We start from the raw sequence: 21,719 nt of genomic DNA, 5'->3' as shown, positions 1-21,719 counted from the left end.
GGGTGTTGTTTTAGGGTTAGTTGCATGCAATTATGCATAATATAGCATAATATAGTTATTACTACAGTAAGTACATGTAATGTGTAACACTGTTACCTAATAATTTATCATTTAATTTAATAACTTTTTAATGATATAATTGTTTTTCTCTGATTCATTTTTTAAAATAATAAAATCATTGAAATGGTTTATAATTAGATTTCAAGATGGATTTATTCATACATACATTAACTAAAAATATAATGCATATGTAAAATTAAAGGGTTACTTCAGTGATTTAGCATTAAGCTTTGTATTTAAACTGAGTCATTTATGTAGTAGAAATGTGAAATTATTTTTGAATTTGGTGCCTTCTAGACTGAGAAAAGACAGAAAATGTATTTTTGTCTCATGTGGATGAAAGACATAAACTCCCAGAATGCACTTGCTTCGCTGCCTTACGAGGCCACTCCGTATACTGTCGTTTTGATCTTCATCGTAATACAATAATTTCGTTCAGTTAGAGAATAAACACTACAATTAAAAGCTGAACATGTCACTTCAATAAAGTGTGAGTGAGCCGAACGAAAGTCACGGCACAGGCGTAGCAGTGTCAGATTTCATTCATCACGAAGAGCGGAGCAGAGCTGAGGTAACATTAAGCGCCAGTCTGGCACTTTTTCTGATCGCATATGGAAACTAAACTATCACAGGAATTCATTGAAAAGTTGAAACACTCACTTTGCTCTGCATTGCTCCGTTATGAATCTCCGTGCGGCCGTCTGTCTTACATTCTGTGCGTGAGCTCTCTCCCCTATGGGTGGGTTGATAACATGCGGAACAGCTCCATCTAGTGGCTGTAGTCTTTAGCCTCTGGCCAAAAAATCCTCCGATGACGCAAAATGACGATATTTGCGTCATCTGAGGATTTTTTCCAGAAATAAAATGCATAATTCTCTCGTCTCAGGGGGATATGAGGGTGGAAAGTACCATAATTTGAATATACTACCGGGTTTCTACTGATAAAAAGCCTAATGCTAAATCACTGAAGTTACCCTTTAAGCCAAATGCTCTTCACTAGACAGTCCTTCCAGAAAAATGCGGCTTTATTTGTGTGATTGTTGCGGGCAAAAATCCTTGAATATGCGGCACGTTTTCTTAAAAAATGCGATGGAAAATGCGGGATATTTATGCAATTTTATGTAATGAAATTGCGGGAACTTGCAAAAACTGCGGTTTGATAAAAAAGAGAAAAAAAGCACTGCATCACAGAAAGTACTGGGAATATTTAAGTTCTCATCTTGTTTTATCGAAGACCTTAATAAACACATGGCTCAAATTTACAAAACATTGAGTCAAACAAGTTCTGTAGCTTTACAAAAGGAATATGCAACAACTTCTGAAAAAATGAATAAATAACTTCCTGTTTTACAGAGGTAGCTATACAAAACATATATGCAAAAGTGCTTCCAATACACAAAGTGCAATCTCTTAAAGGGTTAGTTCACCCAAAAATGAAAATTCTGTCATTAATCACTTCCCCCTCATGTCGTTGGACACCTGTAAGACCTCCGTTCATCTTCGGAACACAAATGAAGATATTTTAGTTGAAATCCGATGGCTCAGAAAGGCCTCCATTGACACAATGCACTTTACACTCTCAAGACCCATAAAAGGTACTAAAGACGTTGTTACAAAGTCCATCTGACTACAGCGGTTCTACAATAACTTTATGAAGCGACGAGAATAGTTTTTGTGCTAAAACCTAAATAACGACTTGTATAGTGATGACCGATTTCAAAAAACAGCATCATGAAGCTTCGAAGCGTTATTAATCAGTGAGTCGATTCATGATTCGGATTGCGTGTCAAACTGCTGAAATACTTGACTTTGGCGATCCAAACCACTGAATCGACTCACTGGTTCATAACGCTTCGAAGCTGATGATGCTGTGTTTTGAAATTGGTCAACACACCAGGAAACTGCTTTGCGCTGTCTTTTGCTGTTATTTTTGTTGGCAAATGGGAATTTGCGTGCTTCATCATGGTTTCACCAATATCTATGGTTTCACCACGGGCTTTGCTGCTTTTCGATGACGTTCACGTCGGGTAATTACATCACTTCAAAACGTTCCCATGGCAATAGGAGGAAATGGCGGCTCTTGTGTGAAGTAAACAAAACATTTTCAACTTTCTGCTAATACAGGGTTCCCGCGGGGTCTTAAAAAGTCTTAAAATGTCTAAAATTTCATTTTTTAAATTTAAGGCCTTAAAATTTCTTAAAAACGGCCAGATTGTCACCCGAGGTCTTTAAATTTAATTTTTTTTTAAGTTTGGTCTTAAAAAAAGTGTTATCCTCGTTCATTTCCAGAAATGCTGGCTGCAGAAAGTTATTAACGTTACACTGTAGCAAAAAAGTATCGAATCGCGAAAGCGGAGCTCTAGAGTCTTTGCTGCGCCGCCCTCAGAGCGTTCGTTCGGGGTGTTGTAGTTCTTTCTGGGGGTGTTGGTACACGTACTCGGTGATAAAACTACAAATCCCGTGATAAATGCAATTACCTGCCCGCAAAATACGTCTACATTTAATAACGTTGTATTTTTCTGGACAGAATGAGGCAGACATGCATTGTTTTATATTATTCTAAACAGTGATAAAGTCTGCATTCAATCAGCACTGCATACCTTATTATTATGACAATAGTGAAGGCTTGAAGAACTCAAATACACCATAGCTTGATGCAGTCGTGTTTATTGTCTTCGTTTCATCAGTCAAAGCGTTTCTATCTTCAGTTTATCCTACATCGCTAGCTTCACATTAGGGCTAAGGATTACTTCTCTGAGGGAAATGTGGAGTTTCTGCTCGAGGTCGCCCTCTGGTTTCCAGTATGAATGAAAGTTTGGGTAACAAATATGAAAAATAATACTTCTCTCTAAATAAATTTATATGACAACCCATGTTTTTCTCCAATGTACAGTTTTTCCCCCACAGTGGATGCATAAGAGGCTCATATTTCATATTAAGTACATAGACTTTAAGAAATTTATATCACAGATAAAAAGCACAGAATAGAGTGCCGAAGTAATGACGTCACTTTGTAGGCCAACCCGGAAGTTAGCGGCGCATGGGTTCCCTCGATCAAAAAGCCATTCATTTTCCCCATAGACTTTTGGAAAATCGCAAAAAATAAGATCTGTGTTCAACAAAGAGTAATGACCCTTACACGTTTTGTCTACCAAGATAATCTTTACAAGTTAATCCAAAATGTATACATTTTGAAGCCCAAATAAAGCCGTCAGATATAAAATGCTAACGGTAGGCTATAAACGGACTACAGCACACCATGGTCGCGGATCAACGTCATCATCAAGCTTCCTCAAACTTTATTTAAAAGCACGCTCGCTCATTATGATCTGCGCTGTGTATGAACACTTATCCACTTTTTCATGAGAAATATTGCCCATTCGTTTTTTCCAAAAATGTTAGAAACCAATTTTGTTTATGCGTGCCTCTCTGAGATTTATCTTTTGTTAATGTTTTTTCAGACAATATGATTATCACTGTGATAACATTAAATGACATGAAACACAACCCAGTCTCTTTTTGTTAAATGCAAGTTTATGTATGATCAATAATACAAAACGTATAATAAGCTACACATGAAATAAAGCAAACAATTCAGTCAAACATTCAAAGTCAGTGCTAGTCGGCTAACTTACAACGGTAACGTACAGTTATAGCCTAAAAATAAACAAGTAATGAAACTTATCTTTGCGCTCAGCCTAAACAATTTGCCAGGGAACAAATTATAGATCCATGAGAGCAAATATGGGCCGTTAAATCTCCACAAGACTAAGTATAGCTGGAGACGCCACAGAGACATCAGAGCCAGCGGCAGACGGCAGACGTCAGAAGGACTAGCCGAGGAAAGTCTACTCTCGCCGGCTAAACAAGCGATGACCGCCGCTGACTCACTGGAGCTCACAACTCCGATAACACCAGATAAAATGTTTAAATAGGCACTCTTATAAATAAACCACAGATTTGAGCTTTAAACAACTACATTATCGACTGAAAAAGTCAAAACTAAGTTGTCACACATTAACAGTAGATTTTAACACAAAAAGACGTGTAAACACAGCCCATGTCAGCCATTTCTCAACGAGACAAACATGTGAAGAGAGTAAACTCCAAATGTTCAAGCATCCAACTTTGCGCGAATAGCGCGATTTATTCACGCCACATAAGTTCTTCATTCTTAGGCTAAAACGCGGGCTAGTGAGAGATTGCCTGTTTGTCACGATGACGTCTAAAGTCCCCGCCAAAGGATGTAGTCCCTTTTAGCAACTTGTTAGCAACCATCGTTTTTAAGACACAATAAAGTCTTAAAAAATCACAAGCAGGTTATAACTAGTGTGTTTTATGTCATAGATTAAAACGTGAAAATATATAGAGGCTTTGTTAACCACAGACCTTATTTCAGGCGATTTAACAAAAACCCATTCAAAAAACCCATAGACTTTAGGGCGAGGGAACCCATAGGGCTAAAATGCTAACTCACTTCCGCGTTTTGGCCTACAAAGTGACGTCATTACTTCGGCACTCTATTACTTTATTTTTTTCTTTTATTTTTTACAATAAATCTTTAGACCTTTCTAATGGGTTTTAGTCATAGGCTGTCTGCATATTAACAGGTAACCCAGCAGGTTTTTTTTGTAAAATAAGTTTTCTGTAAAATATAAATGTTATTTTATTAGTATTATTATTATATTGTTATATTTATTCTTAAATACTCTATTTTTAATTTTTTAATAATTAAAATGTTATTGTAATAGTAGTATTTTAAATTTTGTTAAATATTTGTATTTATTGAATATAATCATTATTATTAGTCTTGTTAATATATAAACATTAATATATAAAATGTTATATGCATACACTTTTCATTTGTAAAAAAAATAAATAAAAATCGCATTTTAACCAGAATAATCGCAATTAGATATCTTCCCCAAATCGTGCATCCCTAGTTTATTCTATCTCCCTAGAGCATCCCCTGTTCAATATCTATTAGGCTATTAATATGCTGTTTTGTAATCTATTCTATTTGAGGGCAAGTTTGTTTTAGCCTATTTTCATTTTGGGTCTAAGGTTTTGGGCATTTGGCACGTTGTTGGCTGTGGAGGGTTACTAATATAATTGCTTTATTGCTTTTTTTATTATTTCTTTGATTTAAATAATTTTGGTAATGCGTCGTATAGGTCTTAAATTTCAATCTTTATGGTCTTAAAATGTCTTAAAAAGGTCTTAAATTTGACTTTCTGAAACCTGCAAGAACCCTGTAATATATATGACTTTTTTTGCAACGAAAATGCGGGGATTATGAAATCATGCTAGCCCTGCATATTTTGCACGCAGAAATGGGCAATTTACGCGGCAAAAGTGCGGCGTATTTGAAAAAATGCGGCCCCTGCATAAATATGCGGACTTTGGCTGATTATTCTGGCGTTTTTCTGGAGGGACTGACTAGAGTTTTTTTTTTTGTTGACTAAAAAACTATAGACATTGAATGACTAATCTGGGGTAAATGTAACTTTATGATAACACGCGATGACAATCAGGCATAGTAATACACACTAAGCAGTAACTTTATTATTTTGATGCGCTAGACATTTCAGTAAGTTGCACTGTATCTTTCAACACACCTTCTGATGTTTATTCATGTTTATTTTAGGGATGCACCGATATGATCATTTTTACTGATAACGATCATTTTTCATATTTGAAAGCCGATAACTGATATATCTAAATCCAAATATTTTTTGAGAGCCTGGTTACAAAAACAAAAGTATCACCATTAAAAGCCATGTCCCAAGCACTTAAACAGAACATATACAATACAGTATAATTTTACACCCCATGGCCAACTTTCTTTACCACCACCCCACCCCCCCAAAAAACCTTTCGCAAATACATAAAATAAAACTGCAAACAAGTCATTGGACATCATTAATTGCATATAAAGAATCACATTGCTTGTGCCATTGATTGAATAGCCTATGCTCTCACAATAATGACATAATTTTAATTGTTGATGAAAATAATAGAGAAAAATAGAAGTGCTAGTTATTATTAATAATGTTTTTGAATAAGAAACATCTCAAATTAATATTGCTGTTTCAAATAACGTGTGTTGCGACGTGTGTGTTGCGTTCTTTAACGGTCCGCTTGGGAACAAATGCTGTGACGCCAAACTCCCTCGTGGAAGAAGAATGCCCTCGTGTTTACAACTGTGACAATGAGCGCTTGCCAGGAACAACCAAACACTGGATTTTCAAAAGTATGTTAAGTTCGCAGCTCCATTGTTGCAGTAAACTTGCACAACATTCTTGAATTAATAATTTATAGATGCATGCCGGCCTATTATTGCAGGGACATCGACTTTTACATTTTCACACTCCTAAACATGATGCGAAACAAAACGGACTGTGATTGGTTCCGTTACATGTCAGTCAAACGTCCTCTATGGCGGCCCTTGACCAATGAAAACTGCGAAAGAGTCCAGACCTTCTGTCGTCATTCTAAAGATCTGGTTCCGCTATACTCTACCCCCTGCTCCCCTGTGCCGTTTGAGACAAGCTAGTTTTTAGGGCGAGAGTTGAACTGATCTTTCAAGCCTGAAACCCCCTTGCATACGGTTGAAATGCAAAGAACGGTTCGAGAATTAAGCCAGTCTGATACAGTAATGCACAAACATGCATGAAACGCACTACAATTTGATTTGCTCATTCACCCAACTTGGATAGCTTAAATACTTGCGTAAATAATAAGTACTTTGAGTGTTTGTGAATGATAATCTTAAAGACACAAGTAAGCCATAAGGAATTTGGCAACAATGTAAAATTCCACAATCATGCAACTCATCCGGAATAATGTTTGAGGGTAGTTTTGTGCTTTGAGGAGTATTCATGTCAAGTCAAGTCACTTTTAGTGCTTTATACAATACAGAATGTTTAAAAGCAGCTTCACGTTAATACACTGTAAAATAACAGTGTTAATGTTGCATTTGATAATGTTTATCATTTATGAAACAGATTCAATGATGCATAATCTCATATAAGATACTGCTCCATATGAAAATGAGTTCTGTGTTTTCAAAATGTTAATGATAACAATAATTGCTTTCATTTAATTCCCTGAGGAACTACTATGCTGCTTCGTAATCGTAAGTCATAATCCTGTCTGGAAAAAATAGAGTGAATAGTTACATATGCAATTATATAAGAGTCTGCACTATGACTTAAGCATAATTAATGATTATTCATAACAATTTAGACTTGTTTCAGCAAGTACACGTGTTTTACTATAATGCAGATGATATTCATGTGAAGGTCTGTGTTTACTGTAAAGCATATTAAGTTTTCTGGAGTTTCAGAAAGTGCCAGTAAACATCTTTTTTTTTTTTCTTTTTTTTTTGGTGAAATCCATAAAGGAAAGAAAAAGAAAAAAAAACTACTGGCATATATTTTTTTTAATATATAAAATGTTCTATATTTTACATTCCGTAATAAAAAAACTGCATATAAATACTACATATAAAAATGTATTCAAGTATATTAAAATTTACAAAACAAAAAGTGTTGTTACCTCTATTTAGAAATTATTGGTAGTTGATGCTATTAATAATTATTAATAGTTGATGGATTGTAGTTCTATATTGACTGTTGTTTTTTAAAGGGGTGTTTGAAAGGATTTATTTTGAAATAGTTTTATAATGTGTTGGAGTGGATGAAAGACATGGTATGTTAGTTTTACCAGATAAAGGACTGTTATTTCATGGCATCACAGGCGACCAGTTTCGTTGCTTCATGACTCGTATCGCTGTCTTTTTTTACATAACCCAAGTGAGTGAGAATCATTTCAAATCAATAGTTAATGTCCATTTATTTATTTGGTAAGTAGCCTTGTAATATGTGGTATAATATACTCATCATTATCACAAAATAAGCCCCTTCAGGGTGACACCATCTTCTTTGTTGTTGCTGGATATTTTGTGATAATTATGTGTTGTCTGTACATTATCCTTTACTTGCCTGTTGACTTCATTCACGGGTTCTTGTTGTGGCAATCAATGTGAGGTCTGATGTTTTAAACACCATTGTACTGGTGAAATTATATGCATCTAATCAAGCAATCTGTCTCTTATTTCCTCAGGAACCTCTACCTGCTGCTGTGTTCTTGACGTGGGAATGGAAAACCGAGGTAAGACAATGGAAGGATGATCTTGTCAAAAAAAGTCCAAAGAAATATCTGAGATTTGGTCACAGTGGTCATTATTCAAGGGTCATGTGGATTGAATTGGTTTAGGGCTGCAGCTGGTCTATGTTTTAATAATCAATTTATATGATTTAGATATAGATTTTTGTGGATATTCCACTTGTCCAAAACATGCAAACTGCAAATACCTCACTAATTAGTAATAAAATTAGTTTTCAAATATTTTCATTATTGATTTATTAGCAGATTTTTTAATTGGGCTATTGGTTGTTCCCCTTAAATAGTTGCATATTCACCAACCTTTACATATATTTAATAGTAAACAATATCTGGTTTTAGGAGTGTAGTTGGTGATAGTGGTCCTGTTATATTATAAAATCACTGACCTCATAAGGAATGTTAGCCACATAAAGAAGGTTGACCATGTGACTCATAGGCCTAGGTGTGTTGGCTCTCGAGTGAGATATCTGATCACACTTTGCCCAGTCGACACACCCACAGGTGAAACTCAGCGCTTTTCATTTGCCACGTTGTAGCTTTTGTTTTTCTGTGGGGAAGTTTACCTTTATGGACAAAGAGAGTAACTCTGAAGAGGAGTCTACCTCTACCTCATCAGGTAGGAAATATTTTGCCACACTTTAATGTCTGCAGAATGAGGAACACGGTAAATATCTGTTATCTACCATTGAGTGTCAAGTGCTTTTTTCTGAGAACGATGAGGAACATTTTAAACCTATAAGCAGCCTTTCATTTTTGTTGGTTCAGACTGTTCAAACTTTTTTTTTTTTTTCAGATTTTTCTTTAAATGATTCCTTTTAAAAGATATATATTCTTTTTCAATTAGCTATGTTGGTGTTATGCAACAGCACATATGAGCATGTAAAATGTAACCCCATATATGGTTGTGTACTTTAAGAACTATTTATTTCTACAAAGAAATCCTTTGTTTATTCCATATAAAATGCCTACATCTTTTTGAGTTTAGAGAGTGATATACAGCAGCAGATCTGTGATTATTTGTGATACCATGTGATACATGTGAAGTACTGTACTGTCAGTATCATAGTACAGTGATGTCTGAGATTATAATGCACCATCAATATACACTACAGCTTAAATGTTTGGGGTTAGTAAGACTTTAAAAAAATAAATGTATACTTAAACTCAACAAGGATGTATTAAATTGATCAAAAGTGAAAGTAAATACATTCATGTTATTTAAAAAAATATATATAATAATAATTGTTCTTTTGAACTTTCTTGGTGAACATTAGAAAAAAACGTTGAAAATCTTACAGACACCAAACATTTGAATGTTAGTGTATCGTAATTACTATTCTACGTACACCCATGTTATTTGGGTCATTCACATACTCCAGCTAAAAATTTTGTAGATTTTGTATTTTGCTTATTCTTTCTTAATTACTTTTTATGCTCTATATAGCTACAAAAATAATTTTTCCACAGGATCATTTAAAATTAACATAAACATAAAAACCACATACATTACATGTCATTCAATGATACCGTATTCAATTATAGGTACTGCAAAAGATACCATGGTATTACCACTACCATAGTCCCGTTTTATTCAAAAAGCATTATAATGCCATGGTACTTGTTGATACGTTTTGTTGGTAATGAAAGTTATATTCAGGGACTGTGCCAGGAAGTGGAGTTACTCTTTACTTACATGAGTTTCTGCTGTGATCTGGAAATAGTCCAAGAGATTTCCTTGATAGGATTTACTTGCCTCTGTGTTTTGGCCTGTTTTCTTCCTGTGACTCTTGTCCTCAGCATTGGGACAGAGAGAGTGATACCAGGACAGCAGATAAAGAAATATCAGGGGAACAGATAGACAGTGTCTGTATCATGGGTGAATTCCAGTTTCGAAAGTGAACATCATCTTTATGCGGTACTGGTACACACTGTATGGAATCATACATCACTGCCACTTTATCTGAATCTAAATGTTACCTTTTAAAAGAAAAATGTATGACTATAGCGGTTAAGGAGACTGTTGTGACAAATAAAACTGAAAAAGATTTTTTCATACATTTAATGCAAATTGATTCTCTCTGTAGGTGTTTGGTAAAAGTAAGCAGACCAACAATACAGTTTTTTTTTTAAAATTAATAGTTTGTCTTTGGGCTGTAATCAACCAAAGAAAATCTTGGTCGACTGGAGTCCTGAAATTTTCGACTAAAAATCGACTAAAAATGACGTTAGGGAAAAAAAAGGTTAAATTAATTAGCTGCGCACTGTGCGCAGTAGGCCTACCTACTTGGTAGCCTTGTTGTCTGCCTAAATGAATTATAAATAAACATAAAAACTAGTAGGATATTTGCAGTATATTTAATAGTTTTTGATAGGGATGCTCCGATCAGGATTTTTGCTGCCGATACCGAGTACCGATTTCTTGTCATGGTGATCGGCCGATACCGATTCCAATTCCAATGCTTCACTGATTTGTAAGCCCTTTTTTCAGATTAAAAAAAAATAAAAAAACCTATAGATGTTGCCTTTATTATATTTTTGTTAAATTTGTATGGTAATTATGTACTGTAATGTAATTATTGTAATGTATTATTTGGATTAAAAAAAATCTGTATTTATTTGAATAATAATTTTATTTCACATCCTTTCCAATGATGTCCTAAAAACAATGTTGATATTGAAGGCTATAAAAAAATACAGTGAATGTAATGCAGGGATGTATTAATAATTTTGTTTTTTAATTCACTGAACTAAAAATGAAAATAAAAACAAAAGCATATTAGCCTATATTTGATTACCCAATTATAATGGTCACTTTCATAAAAATATACATACTTGTAGGTTTAAAATTCTACATATGGCACATTTATTGTCCAACAACAAATATTTTAGAAATATGTAAACTTTAGTCAGAATTATCGCCTTCCTATCTTATAGCGCTCCCTCTGTTTGGCGCGGATGCGCGCGGCGGCGCTCGCGGAAGTCTGAATTTTAGCGGAGATTCACATGCAGAAGGCTCGTCGTCTCCTGACAGCAAAATGGACATATTTGCATGACTTTTTAACATTTACAGATGGAGAATATCCCTGTGAAATTTAAGTTTTGCACTGAGGAAAGCACCCCATTTCAAACGCATGAAACACCGCAGGTATTGATCTGTCTGTCAGCACAAGTATCTCTGAGCGTCTGACAGGGCAAGCTGCTTTAAACTATACGTGTTAACAATATCTTACCAGTTATTTTAAAGCCCTTAATATAAAGCATGTGTCATGTTTAGGACAAATTGTATCATGCACTTTCCCTGCATCAGCTCATTCTGCATACTACGCTATTTTTCAGATGTGTTCGTATCAAACTACTGTATATCGATACTTCCGAACGGCGTTCGCCCATCCCTTAGGACCGACTGACCGGTGTTCAACTGCTGTTCACATGGAACCCTTCTCCACTTCTGCCTCCAAAGCTCTAGTTTGAATATTTGATACTACCTACCCCACGTGTCATGTACACCCTCACGCGATGACGTCATCAAACTGCGATCGGTTCGTGAGATCTGCCAAGTTTAGTGAGTCCCGATCAGTTATAAAATATGATTATCGGCCGATACCGATCTCCGACCGATCGATCGGAGCATCCCTAGTTTTTGACCTAATTATTTTGCACTGAAATGAGTCCGACACACGAGTCTGTCGGCTCTGACAGCGGTGCATCACGTGCACCTTCGCAATATCATACCCAATGATTTCCGAAAATATAGTAGGCTACTATGTTGTCAACTAGTGATATCATCACAAGAACTTTTGAGGAATATGCAACATAATTTAGACAATTGTTTTTGTCATATGTAGGCTATTATAATAACTGACAGACACGATCATTTCAGCCGCTCTGTGCAGCTTGAACATAGGATCAGCTTCGCGGCTGAGACACGAATAGACTATCAACTTAAATCTTTTACTCTTAAACACAAAAGGCACGTCCACTTTAATAAAAAAGGAATATTTATTAAACAAGCCAGATCAAGAGCAGAAACTAAATAAAGTGCATAACTGAAAAATAAAGCATAGGCTCAAAACTAATACAAACAGTGCATTGCGAATTAGGCTCCAAATAAAAAATAAAATAATAAATTGCCCAAATCCAATAAATAATACTAGAAATAAATTTGCAGTTTGCACAATAATAAAAGGGACGAGGCAATTCAAAACAGACGGGGCAACCTAACGCAGACAAGTTAGCTTTCCGTTTTTAGGTGATATGACATGTTTGTTGTCGAGCTGTGATATGCAAACTGTTGCTTGCAAAATTTGCATTCGACTTTTTTCCCATTTTCTATTAAAAAAAAATGCTGCCACACTGCCGATGTCTTTGTTGACATGGTAGAAGAGGACGGACTAGGAAAACGCGCTCACAATTAAATAAATAATAGGCCTATACAGCAAAGTAGCGTAGGGCCTACTTCAATCTGTTCCTCTTCTCCAGCGGGTTGGGCTAATCCAAAATAAGTTAAAACAAGGGGGGTGTTCTGAAGACCTGTGAAACAGGGGTGCTCTGAAAACACCCCCATTAGCAATTAGTGCTTTCCACCTGATGAAATGAACACGGCCAAACTGATGAAATGAACACGGCCAAACGAAAGAAATGAATGCGGCAAAAAATTGACCAATCAGAATTTAGGTCGAGCCAGAACGTATCGACTAAAAATCGACTAATCGACTGGGAGATTACAGCCCTAGTTTGTCTTGATAGTTCTTGTATATGAGTCAAAATCTGCTAAGGGGTAATAATGGAACAACAGTTTTAAAAAGTAAGTATTCACTATTTCCAACAGGATCTGCATTTTCATTGGTTTAAATAAAATATTTGTGCATCGAAACCACTCCTTTCCTGGTAAAAAAAAAAAAAACAGCTTGATTTTCAAAAGTTTTGCGACAGCCGAATGTAACAAGCCTAACATGTCAGTCTCTAAGTAACATAATTTATTCAAGCAACAAAATAAACTTCATTCTGTAAAATAAGTATATGAACTACGCAAAAAACATTTAGAACATTTATTCTCCAGCACATCTTTTTTTATGCACAAACTATGCATTCTGATTTTGATTCTGACATTCCTGGTTTAAATATATTGAATATATTTATTAATCAATGACCTGAATCATCGAATTCAGGTGTTCCAAATTCTTCAATGGCCACAGGTATATCAAATCAAGCACCTAGGCATGCAGATGACTTTTGTGAAAAAATACAAACATTTGTGAAAAAATGGGTCGCTCTCATGAGCTCAGTGAGTTTAAGCGTGATACCGTGATAAGTTGCCATCTCTGCAATAAGTCCACTAGTGAAATTTCCTCACTACTAAATATTCCTCGGTTAACTGTTAGTGGCATTATAACAAAGTGAAAGCAATTGGGAAAAACAGTATCTCAGCCACAAAGTCTGTCAATTCACTCAATAGCAATAGCTACAGACCTCCAAACTTTATGTGGCCTTCAGATTAGAACAAGAACAATGTGTCGAGAGATTCATGGAATGGGTTACCATGGCAGAGCAGCTGCACCAAGTGTAATGCAAAGCGTTGGATACAGTGGTGTAAAGCATGCCGCCACTGGACTCTAGAGCAGTGGAGACGTGTTCTCTGGAGTGACCAATCATGCTTCTCTGTCTGGCAATCTGATGGACGAGTCTGGGTTTGGCGGTTGCCATGATAAGGGTACTTGCCTGACTGCATTGTGCCAAGTGTAAAGTTTGGTGGAAGGGGGATTATGATGTGGGGTTGTTTTTTCAGGTGTTGGGCTTGGCTCCTTAGTTCCAGTGAAAGGAACTCTTAAAGATTCAGCATACCAAGACATTTTGGACAATGTCATGCTCCCAACTTTGTGGGAACAGTTTAGGGATGGCGCCTTTCCTGTTCCAACATGACTGTGCACCCGTGCACAAAGCAAGGTCCATAAAGACATGGATAAGTGAGTTTGGTTTGGAGGAACTTGACTGGCCTGCACAGAGTCCTGACCTCAACCTGATAGAACACATTTGGGATGAATTAGAGCAGAGTCTTCAAGCCAGGCCTTCTCGTCCAACATCAGTGCCTGACCTCACAAATGTGCTTCTAGAAGAATGGTCAAAAATTCTCATAAACACACTCCTAAACCTTGTGGAAAGCCTTCCCAGAAGAGTTGAAGCTGTTATAGCTGCAAAGGGTGAGCCAGTTCCATATTAAACCCTACTGATTAAGAATAGGATGTCATTAAAGTTAATTTGCAGGTATGTGTAAAGGCAGGCGTCCCAAAACTTTTGGCAATATAGTGTATATTATTTACTTGACAGTAGACATGTGCCGGTATACGGTAATACGATATACCGCAATAATGAACATGCAGAAAATTGTTATCGTGGGCACTTCAAAATACCGTGAATAATTATTTCTTACGAATTATTCAGATTTTTAGAATGCATATTAAGAATACCCATCAATCGTTTAAAGTGAGCAATACGTCAAAATGGAACACGCACTGATGTAAATAAACCGTGCATGAGCCGAGCACATGGCGGAGAGGAGACGCACTGAATGAAAACACATTCACTTTCTGACAGCAGAGGACGTGGAACAGCAGAAATGCAGCCGTTTCCCCGGTAACCCTCGTAAACAAAACGATTCAGTGCTCGTCCTATGTGCTCATCACATAACCTAATACTTAATACTTAAAGACTTAAGGCTATTCATTTTCAAACTTAAACATTTTATATTTTAATCTGGACTAATTTACATGCCCTAGATATTGTTTGAATATGTTCTGATTGTTGTTCAGTCACACACTTTACAATAAGGCTCTATTATTTAACATTAGTTAATTCATTAACAAACTGACAATGAAAAATTATTCTAAAGCATTTATTAATCTTAGTTAAATGTAAATTTCAGCAAAATAATAACACATTAAAATCAAAAGTTGTAACTGTATTATTTAATGGACCTGAGATAACACTAACAGTTACTTTTTTAACTAACATTATCAAAGAATAATAACTGTAAAAATGTAGCTATTCGCTCTTTGTTAATGTTAATGCATTAACTAGCGAGACCTTATTGTAAAGTGTTACCTATTGTTCTTTATGATTCTTTAGCACTTACATCTGTTTTAAATATTTGTTTACTTTATACATTTTTGTGTATTGCTTTATTCTATTTAAATGTTTGGTTATTTTTGTTATAAGAGTCTTTAAACCTGTTATAGTATGACAACACTTTTTTGCAACGAATTTCAATATCGTGATAATACCGTATACCGCGATAAAAGCTTCAGCAATTAACCGCAACATGAAAATTTGATACCGGCACATGCCTACTTGACAGGTGATTTTTATAAAATGTAGTTTGATCACTATCTTCTTGGTTGTTTAAAAAAGGCCAATAAAAATGTCCAATAAAAGATGGTAGTTGTACAGTCACATGTAACTACTCCTTAGCAGATTTTGACTCATATGCCAGGTAAAAGACACATCATCAGGTTTCTAAAATTCATTTCGGTGCACATGCGGGAACTGTATCGATAACAGCGCATACGTTAGCTGAGCACTAACGTGAATGACTGATGTAACATTAAAGTTTGCAAAACAAATCTTGCTCCATCCTTTATCTTTACTCAAAGCCGTAAGAATGAAAGACAATCTGCATTAAAGGGGTGGTAAAACACATTCTTTCGAAGGCTTGATTGTGTTTGTGGGGTGCCCTGTAACATGTGTTCATGCTTCGTTTAAAAAAAAAATATCATTATTTTTCATATATTTGACCTTTATTCTACACTGTTCTGTCCCTCCTTTTAAAAACGGTCTGATGCTTTCCAGGTTGTATGAAGCCGGTCCCTCAAAAATACGCAGTGGGCTCAGATTGGTTAGCTGGCCCAGTGTGTTGTGATTCGCTAACCGCCTAGTGCACGTTTTTCGGAAATGTCACGCCCCTTACCTTTACCGGTAGTCTGTGCTTTGGTAGTATTAGAAACAATGGCGTCAATAAAGCCATACAAATTTGAGCCCGAATTGGACCCCTACAATTTTAGTGAAGATGATCGAGCAGAACCTGTTCAACCTGTTCAGTCCTCAAGAGTAATGTGGCGTTCACACCGGACGCGAATCGCGCGAAGGTGGACGCTTGAACATCACGCGAATCGCGTGTGACATTCACTGCACAACAGACGCGAATTCGCGTCATGGGCGGGGTTTCTGCCAGCCGGCTCGTCTCGTTGAGAAATGGCTGACATGGGCTCTGTTTACACGTCTTTTTTTGTTAAAATCTACTGTTAATGTGTGACAAAACGTAGTTTTAAGACTTTTTCAGTCGATAATATAGTTGTTTAAAGCTCAAATCTGTGGTTTATTTATATAAAGAGTGCCTATTTGAAAATTTTATCTGTTTTTTTCGGAGTTGTGAGCTCCAGCGGATCAGCGGCGGTCAGCGCTTGTCAACGCCGGCGAGGGCAACCTTTCCTCGGCCAGTCCTTCTGACGTCTGCCGCTGGCTCTGATGTCTCTGTGATGTGTCTCGAGCTATAATTCGTATTGTAATGGGCGATCTTTGGTCTCATGGATCTATAATTTGTTCCCTGGCAAATCGTTTAGGCTGAGGGCAAAGTGAAGTTTCATTATTTTTAGGCTATAACTGTACGTTACAGTTGTAACGTTAGCCTACTAGCACTGACTTTTAATGTTTGACTGAATTGTTTGCTTTATTTCATGTATAGCTTATTATACCTTTCACTTATACTTTTGTATTATTGATCATACATAAACTTGCATTTACCAAAAAGAGACTGGATTGTGTTTCATGTCATTTAATGTTATCACAGTGATGATCATATTAAACATTGGCTTTACTATAGTAGCCAAATCAAACACAGAACCATGTTTAGCATGCCTGTAGATAAACAATACATAAAAGCTCTAATCAACGAATAATTTACACAAATTCAAAGTTCGCTGTTGAGATTTTAAAAAAGTTTGTAACGTTAGGTGTTCGTTGGATAACGTTAAGTATGAATGAGCATTTAACAAACTGGTTTGCAGAGCCAAACAGCGTTGTCATTTGTTTACTTCCTTGCTACAACGTACAATTAACAATACGAACTATTACAGGAAAACACATCGACGAAAAATAAATCATACTTACAGGTTGTGGCCCGTAAACGGCTTCTGTTTTTAAATCTATTTTTCAGGACAAGCCGTTGTGCGAATCCTGCATTGAACTCGCAAAGATTGTGGAAGCTTTCCTCCGTGAAATGTGCAGCGGGAGCCGCGCGCGCCCGTTGTGCATTCACACTGGCAGTGTTTGTCTCGCGTAGCTGAACCGCGGCTTGTGTATTGCAAATACAGACGAATATTGTCCATTATGTCACATTTTCCGGTCTTTTCCTCCGACCCTGTCTGTCTCGTGCTTTGATTTATGATGGGCAGCATATATCTGCTGCAGATGCAACCGTGTTCCCCTCTGTCTCATACACGCATGCATATAACATGTTGTATGTTAAATGCACTGCAACGCACCCCCGTCCCTTGGAAGGCTGAACAAAGTGGACCTGCAATCCGGATGAAAACAACAGCGTTTCGTCGGCATTGCGGCAACAACACTCCAGCCTACTAACTATACCACAACACCTCTTCCCCACAGCAATACAAAATACCCCCCCCCCCCTTATTTAATATTCCCGGAGGAGGGGTTTATGTAAATATTGGGACTGGTGATGTCAGCAACCCTGGAGGAATGTCTAGTAGTCCCTACCGGCCGTTTGCTGTAGTCCTTAGAAATTGATTTCTTTAAAAGCAAATATCTCCCTTTGCTTTAAACTTTGAACGTTGTAACTTTGCAGATGTTGTTTATGCTCAAACAGCAACATTACACACTAGCTAAAGTTAGAAAAGTGAAATCGTGTTTTACCACCCCTTTAATAGACACAGTTTAGGTAATACTGCAGCCCACTGCTGATTTACAGTAGTATTTCAGTAAGACAGTAATAACGTGAGTTAGCCGGTTAGCCAGATACTTACACAATATGAAACGCAATAAACACATTGTAGAGCACAGCGTCTTCTCGACGTGATACTATCCAGTATCCGCTGCAGTGTTTGAGGTGGTTCAAGTTTTCCCTGGTGTCTGCGCGCGCAATAAGTGGACGTGCAATATGCAAATGTTTAATCTTGACGTCACAACGAAACGGATTGCGATTCGTTTGAAAAACGATTCGTTTAATTGACTCAGTCGACTCTTACTTTGAGAGACAATAACTTTATATACGGAGCACTTTCAGATGTAAAACTTTGCAAGATGTTTTCATTCACTTAGAACTATGTTACACACTACATGAAACTTTCAAAATTTTCAAAAATCCATAATAGGGACACTTTAAGATTGTTTTCTAGATCTGAAAAAGTCAAACAGTTTTATTACAAATATAGATTTTTCTATTTATGTTCTGATCTAAAAATGTTCAATAACTAGCTATTGCTCTTGCAAAGACTTTCTTACATGTCCATGATATCAAATTTTTGAGCAAATTGTTCATTCAATCATCTTTTAAATAAGTCACACAGGTTTACAAATCAGTCTGACTCGTTAGAGAACTGGTTTGAAGCAAAATGATCTTTACAAATCCTTATCTCCTGATCACAAATTATTGGAAAGGACATGGAAATTTGTTAATGGTGTGGAAGCTTAAAAGCCAATTTACTTCCTCTAGAACACAATCGTTTGTATATTTTGCTCAAAAATACCATTTGGAATTCACCCCATCATGTGTTGATGTTTTTGAACGCTCCACCTTTCTTACCCTCGACAGTTTCGCTGGTCAGTTTCTACAGTGAGTCAGCAGTCGAGCAGCACAATGAACTGAATGCATCTAAAGCCTCACATCAGTGTATCAAAAGAATAACTAGCCAAAGCAATTCAGAGTTTTCTGCATCACAGTCCCAGTCATTGTATATCAAAGGTACTTTTATATATTGCAATATAGTTGTTTTAGCTGGAAATAAAATCTTGGAAATGCTAAAAAAGTACTAGTACAATATAGCCATTTAATGCCAATTTACACTGTATGGAGCCGTACGTTACTGCAACTTAATTTTAATCTAAATGTTACCTTGAAAACAGCAGAACATTTTCAAAATTCATAGCAGTTAAGATTGTTAAGACTGACTAAATGTGTCCAAGACTTTTCAAATCTATAATTCAAATTACTTTTAGGTAAAAGAAAACCTCTGGTTTCCCAATTAATTGCAAGGACAATTGGTCAATATTTTTTTTAATGTGTTTTCACATTAAAGTCATATTAGAGTCAATGATTTAAAATTAAGATTCAAAAATTAATGGGACAGATTAGATTTTTGTTGCTGATTTATGTTATTTAAATGTGAGTCACTGTGGCAAAGCTGTTTTTTTTTTAGATTTCATGATGTCCTGATTGCTTGATTTGAATTCCCAAAATTGCTGCCACGGGGACTTGCAAATATGACCACCTTGAATTTTACTAATTAATTTTTGTTCCAAAGGTTAAAAAAAGTCTCATGGTAGATTTGTGCTTTCAGGTTAATGATTTTAATGTTTGGATGAATTGTTTTATAGTTGAATTATTTGAATTGGATTTCAATAACGCACTCTGTCCTTCAGATGGCACTATAGTGTAAGTCATTTGGCTTTTGCTGGTGATCCAGTGGAAATGTGTACTGTCAGCCTGTATCTGCTTTACAGTTACAGTTTTTGTAACTGTAGAACCAGATATAATGCAACTATACATACTGTATATTATATATAATTCAGTCAGAATTACCAAAAATATCACAAAAAGAGCACAGCATAACCTTGTTAAAAATGGTGTTTGTTTAAATAAAGATTGTTTTCTGAAGTTCTCTTAGTGGTGGTGAAGTAATAAGACCGTGGTGTAGCTTAGCTGTGGCTTTTTACTTCTGGCGATTGTATTTAGGCTTCCATTTGTGAAGATTATTAGGAACAAAACAATCATTAACTTTTGTTGGTCACAGGGCTTATATTCTGCAATAATCCAAAAGCCAATGGAGAAATACTATTGGCTTTTTGTTGAAAGAACCAGAGTGATGCTAACTTAGTGATTTTTTTATTAGATTGAACAAACTAAGTTAACGGGTTAGTTCACCCAAAAATGAAAATTCTGTCATTAATTACTTACCCTCATGTCGTACGACACCCGTAAGACCTCCGTTCATCTTCAGAACACAAATGAAGATATTTTAGCTGAAATCCGATGGCTCAGAAAGGCTTCCATTGACACAATGCACTTTACACTCTCAAGACCCATAAAAGGTTCTAAAGACGTCGTTACAAAGTCCATCTCACTACAGTGGTTCTTAGGGCTGTACGATTAATCGAAAAATAACCGAAACCGACATTCAGAACCTCTAACCGACGTATTTTTCCCATGTCGGTTATTTTTGGTTTTCACGTGACTCCGCCCCGTCAGTCACATCAAGTGCAGTTTGCAGGCACACAGAGATGCAGGTTATCTGTGTTTATAGATGCCCAGAATCACTATAGTAACTGCATGTTTTACGCAGTTTATACAGGTAAGTTAATTGCCGTTCTTCATATAGCCTACCGCTGACGCGCGCACACAGACGGACGGCGCGCGCAAGCCCTGAAGCCAGATCGCTTTCACTTTCGTGCTCATAAAGTTTGTCAAGTACATGCGTTTAAAGGCTTGCCAGTTTCAACATTTAAAGCGATTCTGCACTATTCAAAAACAACAATATGGAAAACGTATCCGTTCAGTGCTCAGCTTTTTTCTGTGACACAGAGAGCCGAGCTGTCTCGCGTCTTTGACAACCCGCGCGCCCCTAAGACAGACCTCTTTCACCTGCGTCCTCACAAAGCTTGTAATTTGTATGTGGTTTAAGCCCTGCCAGTTTGAACATTAAAGTTTCGGCCATCAGATGTGTATTATGTTGAACTAATGCCTGATATATTGTGACAAACGAACACTCAGACAGAAGCTCGCACATCACGTGAAGATCGCGCGCAGAAACGCAGTCTCAACGCCGTCCTGTGACTAAAGTAAAGTCAGTAAAGTAGCTTAGAAACTCAACCGTTATAGTCATATATTTTAATACCTTTGAAGTACAAACCACAGCTTCATAATGAATAGAGACGGTATGAGTAATTCACACACACAATCACTCTCTCATTAATGCATTCAGATAAATGTAATGTAGGCCTACTGTGCTAATTTATCTGTATCTGATGTACAACAAGCAGATATCTGCCCCATAGACAACAACTGCTGAAAGTGATCCGTTTCCTTCAAGTATTGCACTTTTTCATTAGAAAAAAAAATCCACCTGTTCTATATATAAATATGTAGAACATATTTACAGTACAAACCTTATCAGTGAACTTACTCAAAAACCTTTATGAGGGCAAAAAAAAAAAAAAAACTGAAAAAGCTAAATAATCGTTCA

At 36.4% G+C, this 21,719-nt stretch overlaps 1 protein-coding gene across 4 annotated transcripts in view; it reads left to right on the top strand.

Annotated features, from left to right (window-relative positions):
• Positions 1-21,719, top strand: part of phactr4a (phosphatase and actin regulator 4a) — a 96,775-nt gene that overhangs the window by 35,821 nt on the left and 39,235 nt on the right. For all 4 annotated transcript variants that reach the window (XM_079830060.1, XM_079830066.1, XM_079830064.1 and 1 more), the window contains exon 2: positions 8,188-8,235. In XM_079830060.1, coding sequence (XP_079686186.1) covers positions 8,223-8,235 — 13 coding nt within the window. In that variant the 5' untranslated portion in view covers positions 8,188-8,222. The remainder of the gene's footprint in view (positions 1-8,187; positions 8,236-21,719) is intronic.

This window comes from Gobio gobio, assembly GCF_949357685.1.
Source record: "Gobio gobio genome assembly, chromosome: 11".
In the NCBI taxonomy this organism is placed as follows: Eukaryota; Metazoa; Chordata; class Actinopteri; order Cypriniformes; family Gobionidae; genus Gobio; species Gobio gobio.
This window is presented reverse-complemented; position numbering and strand designations above follow the sequence as displayed.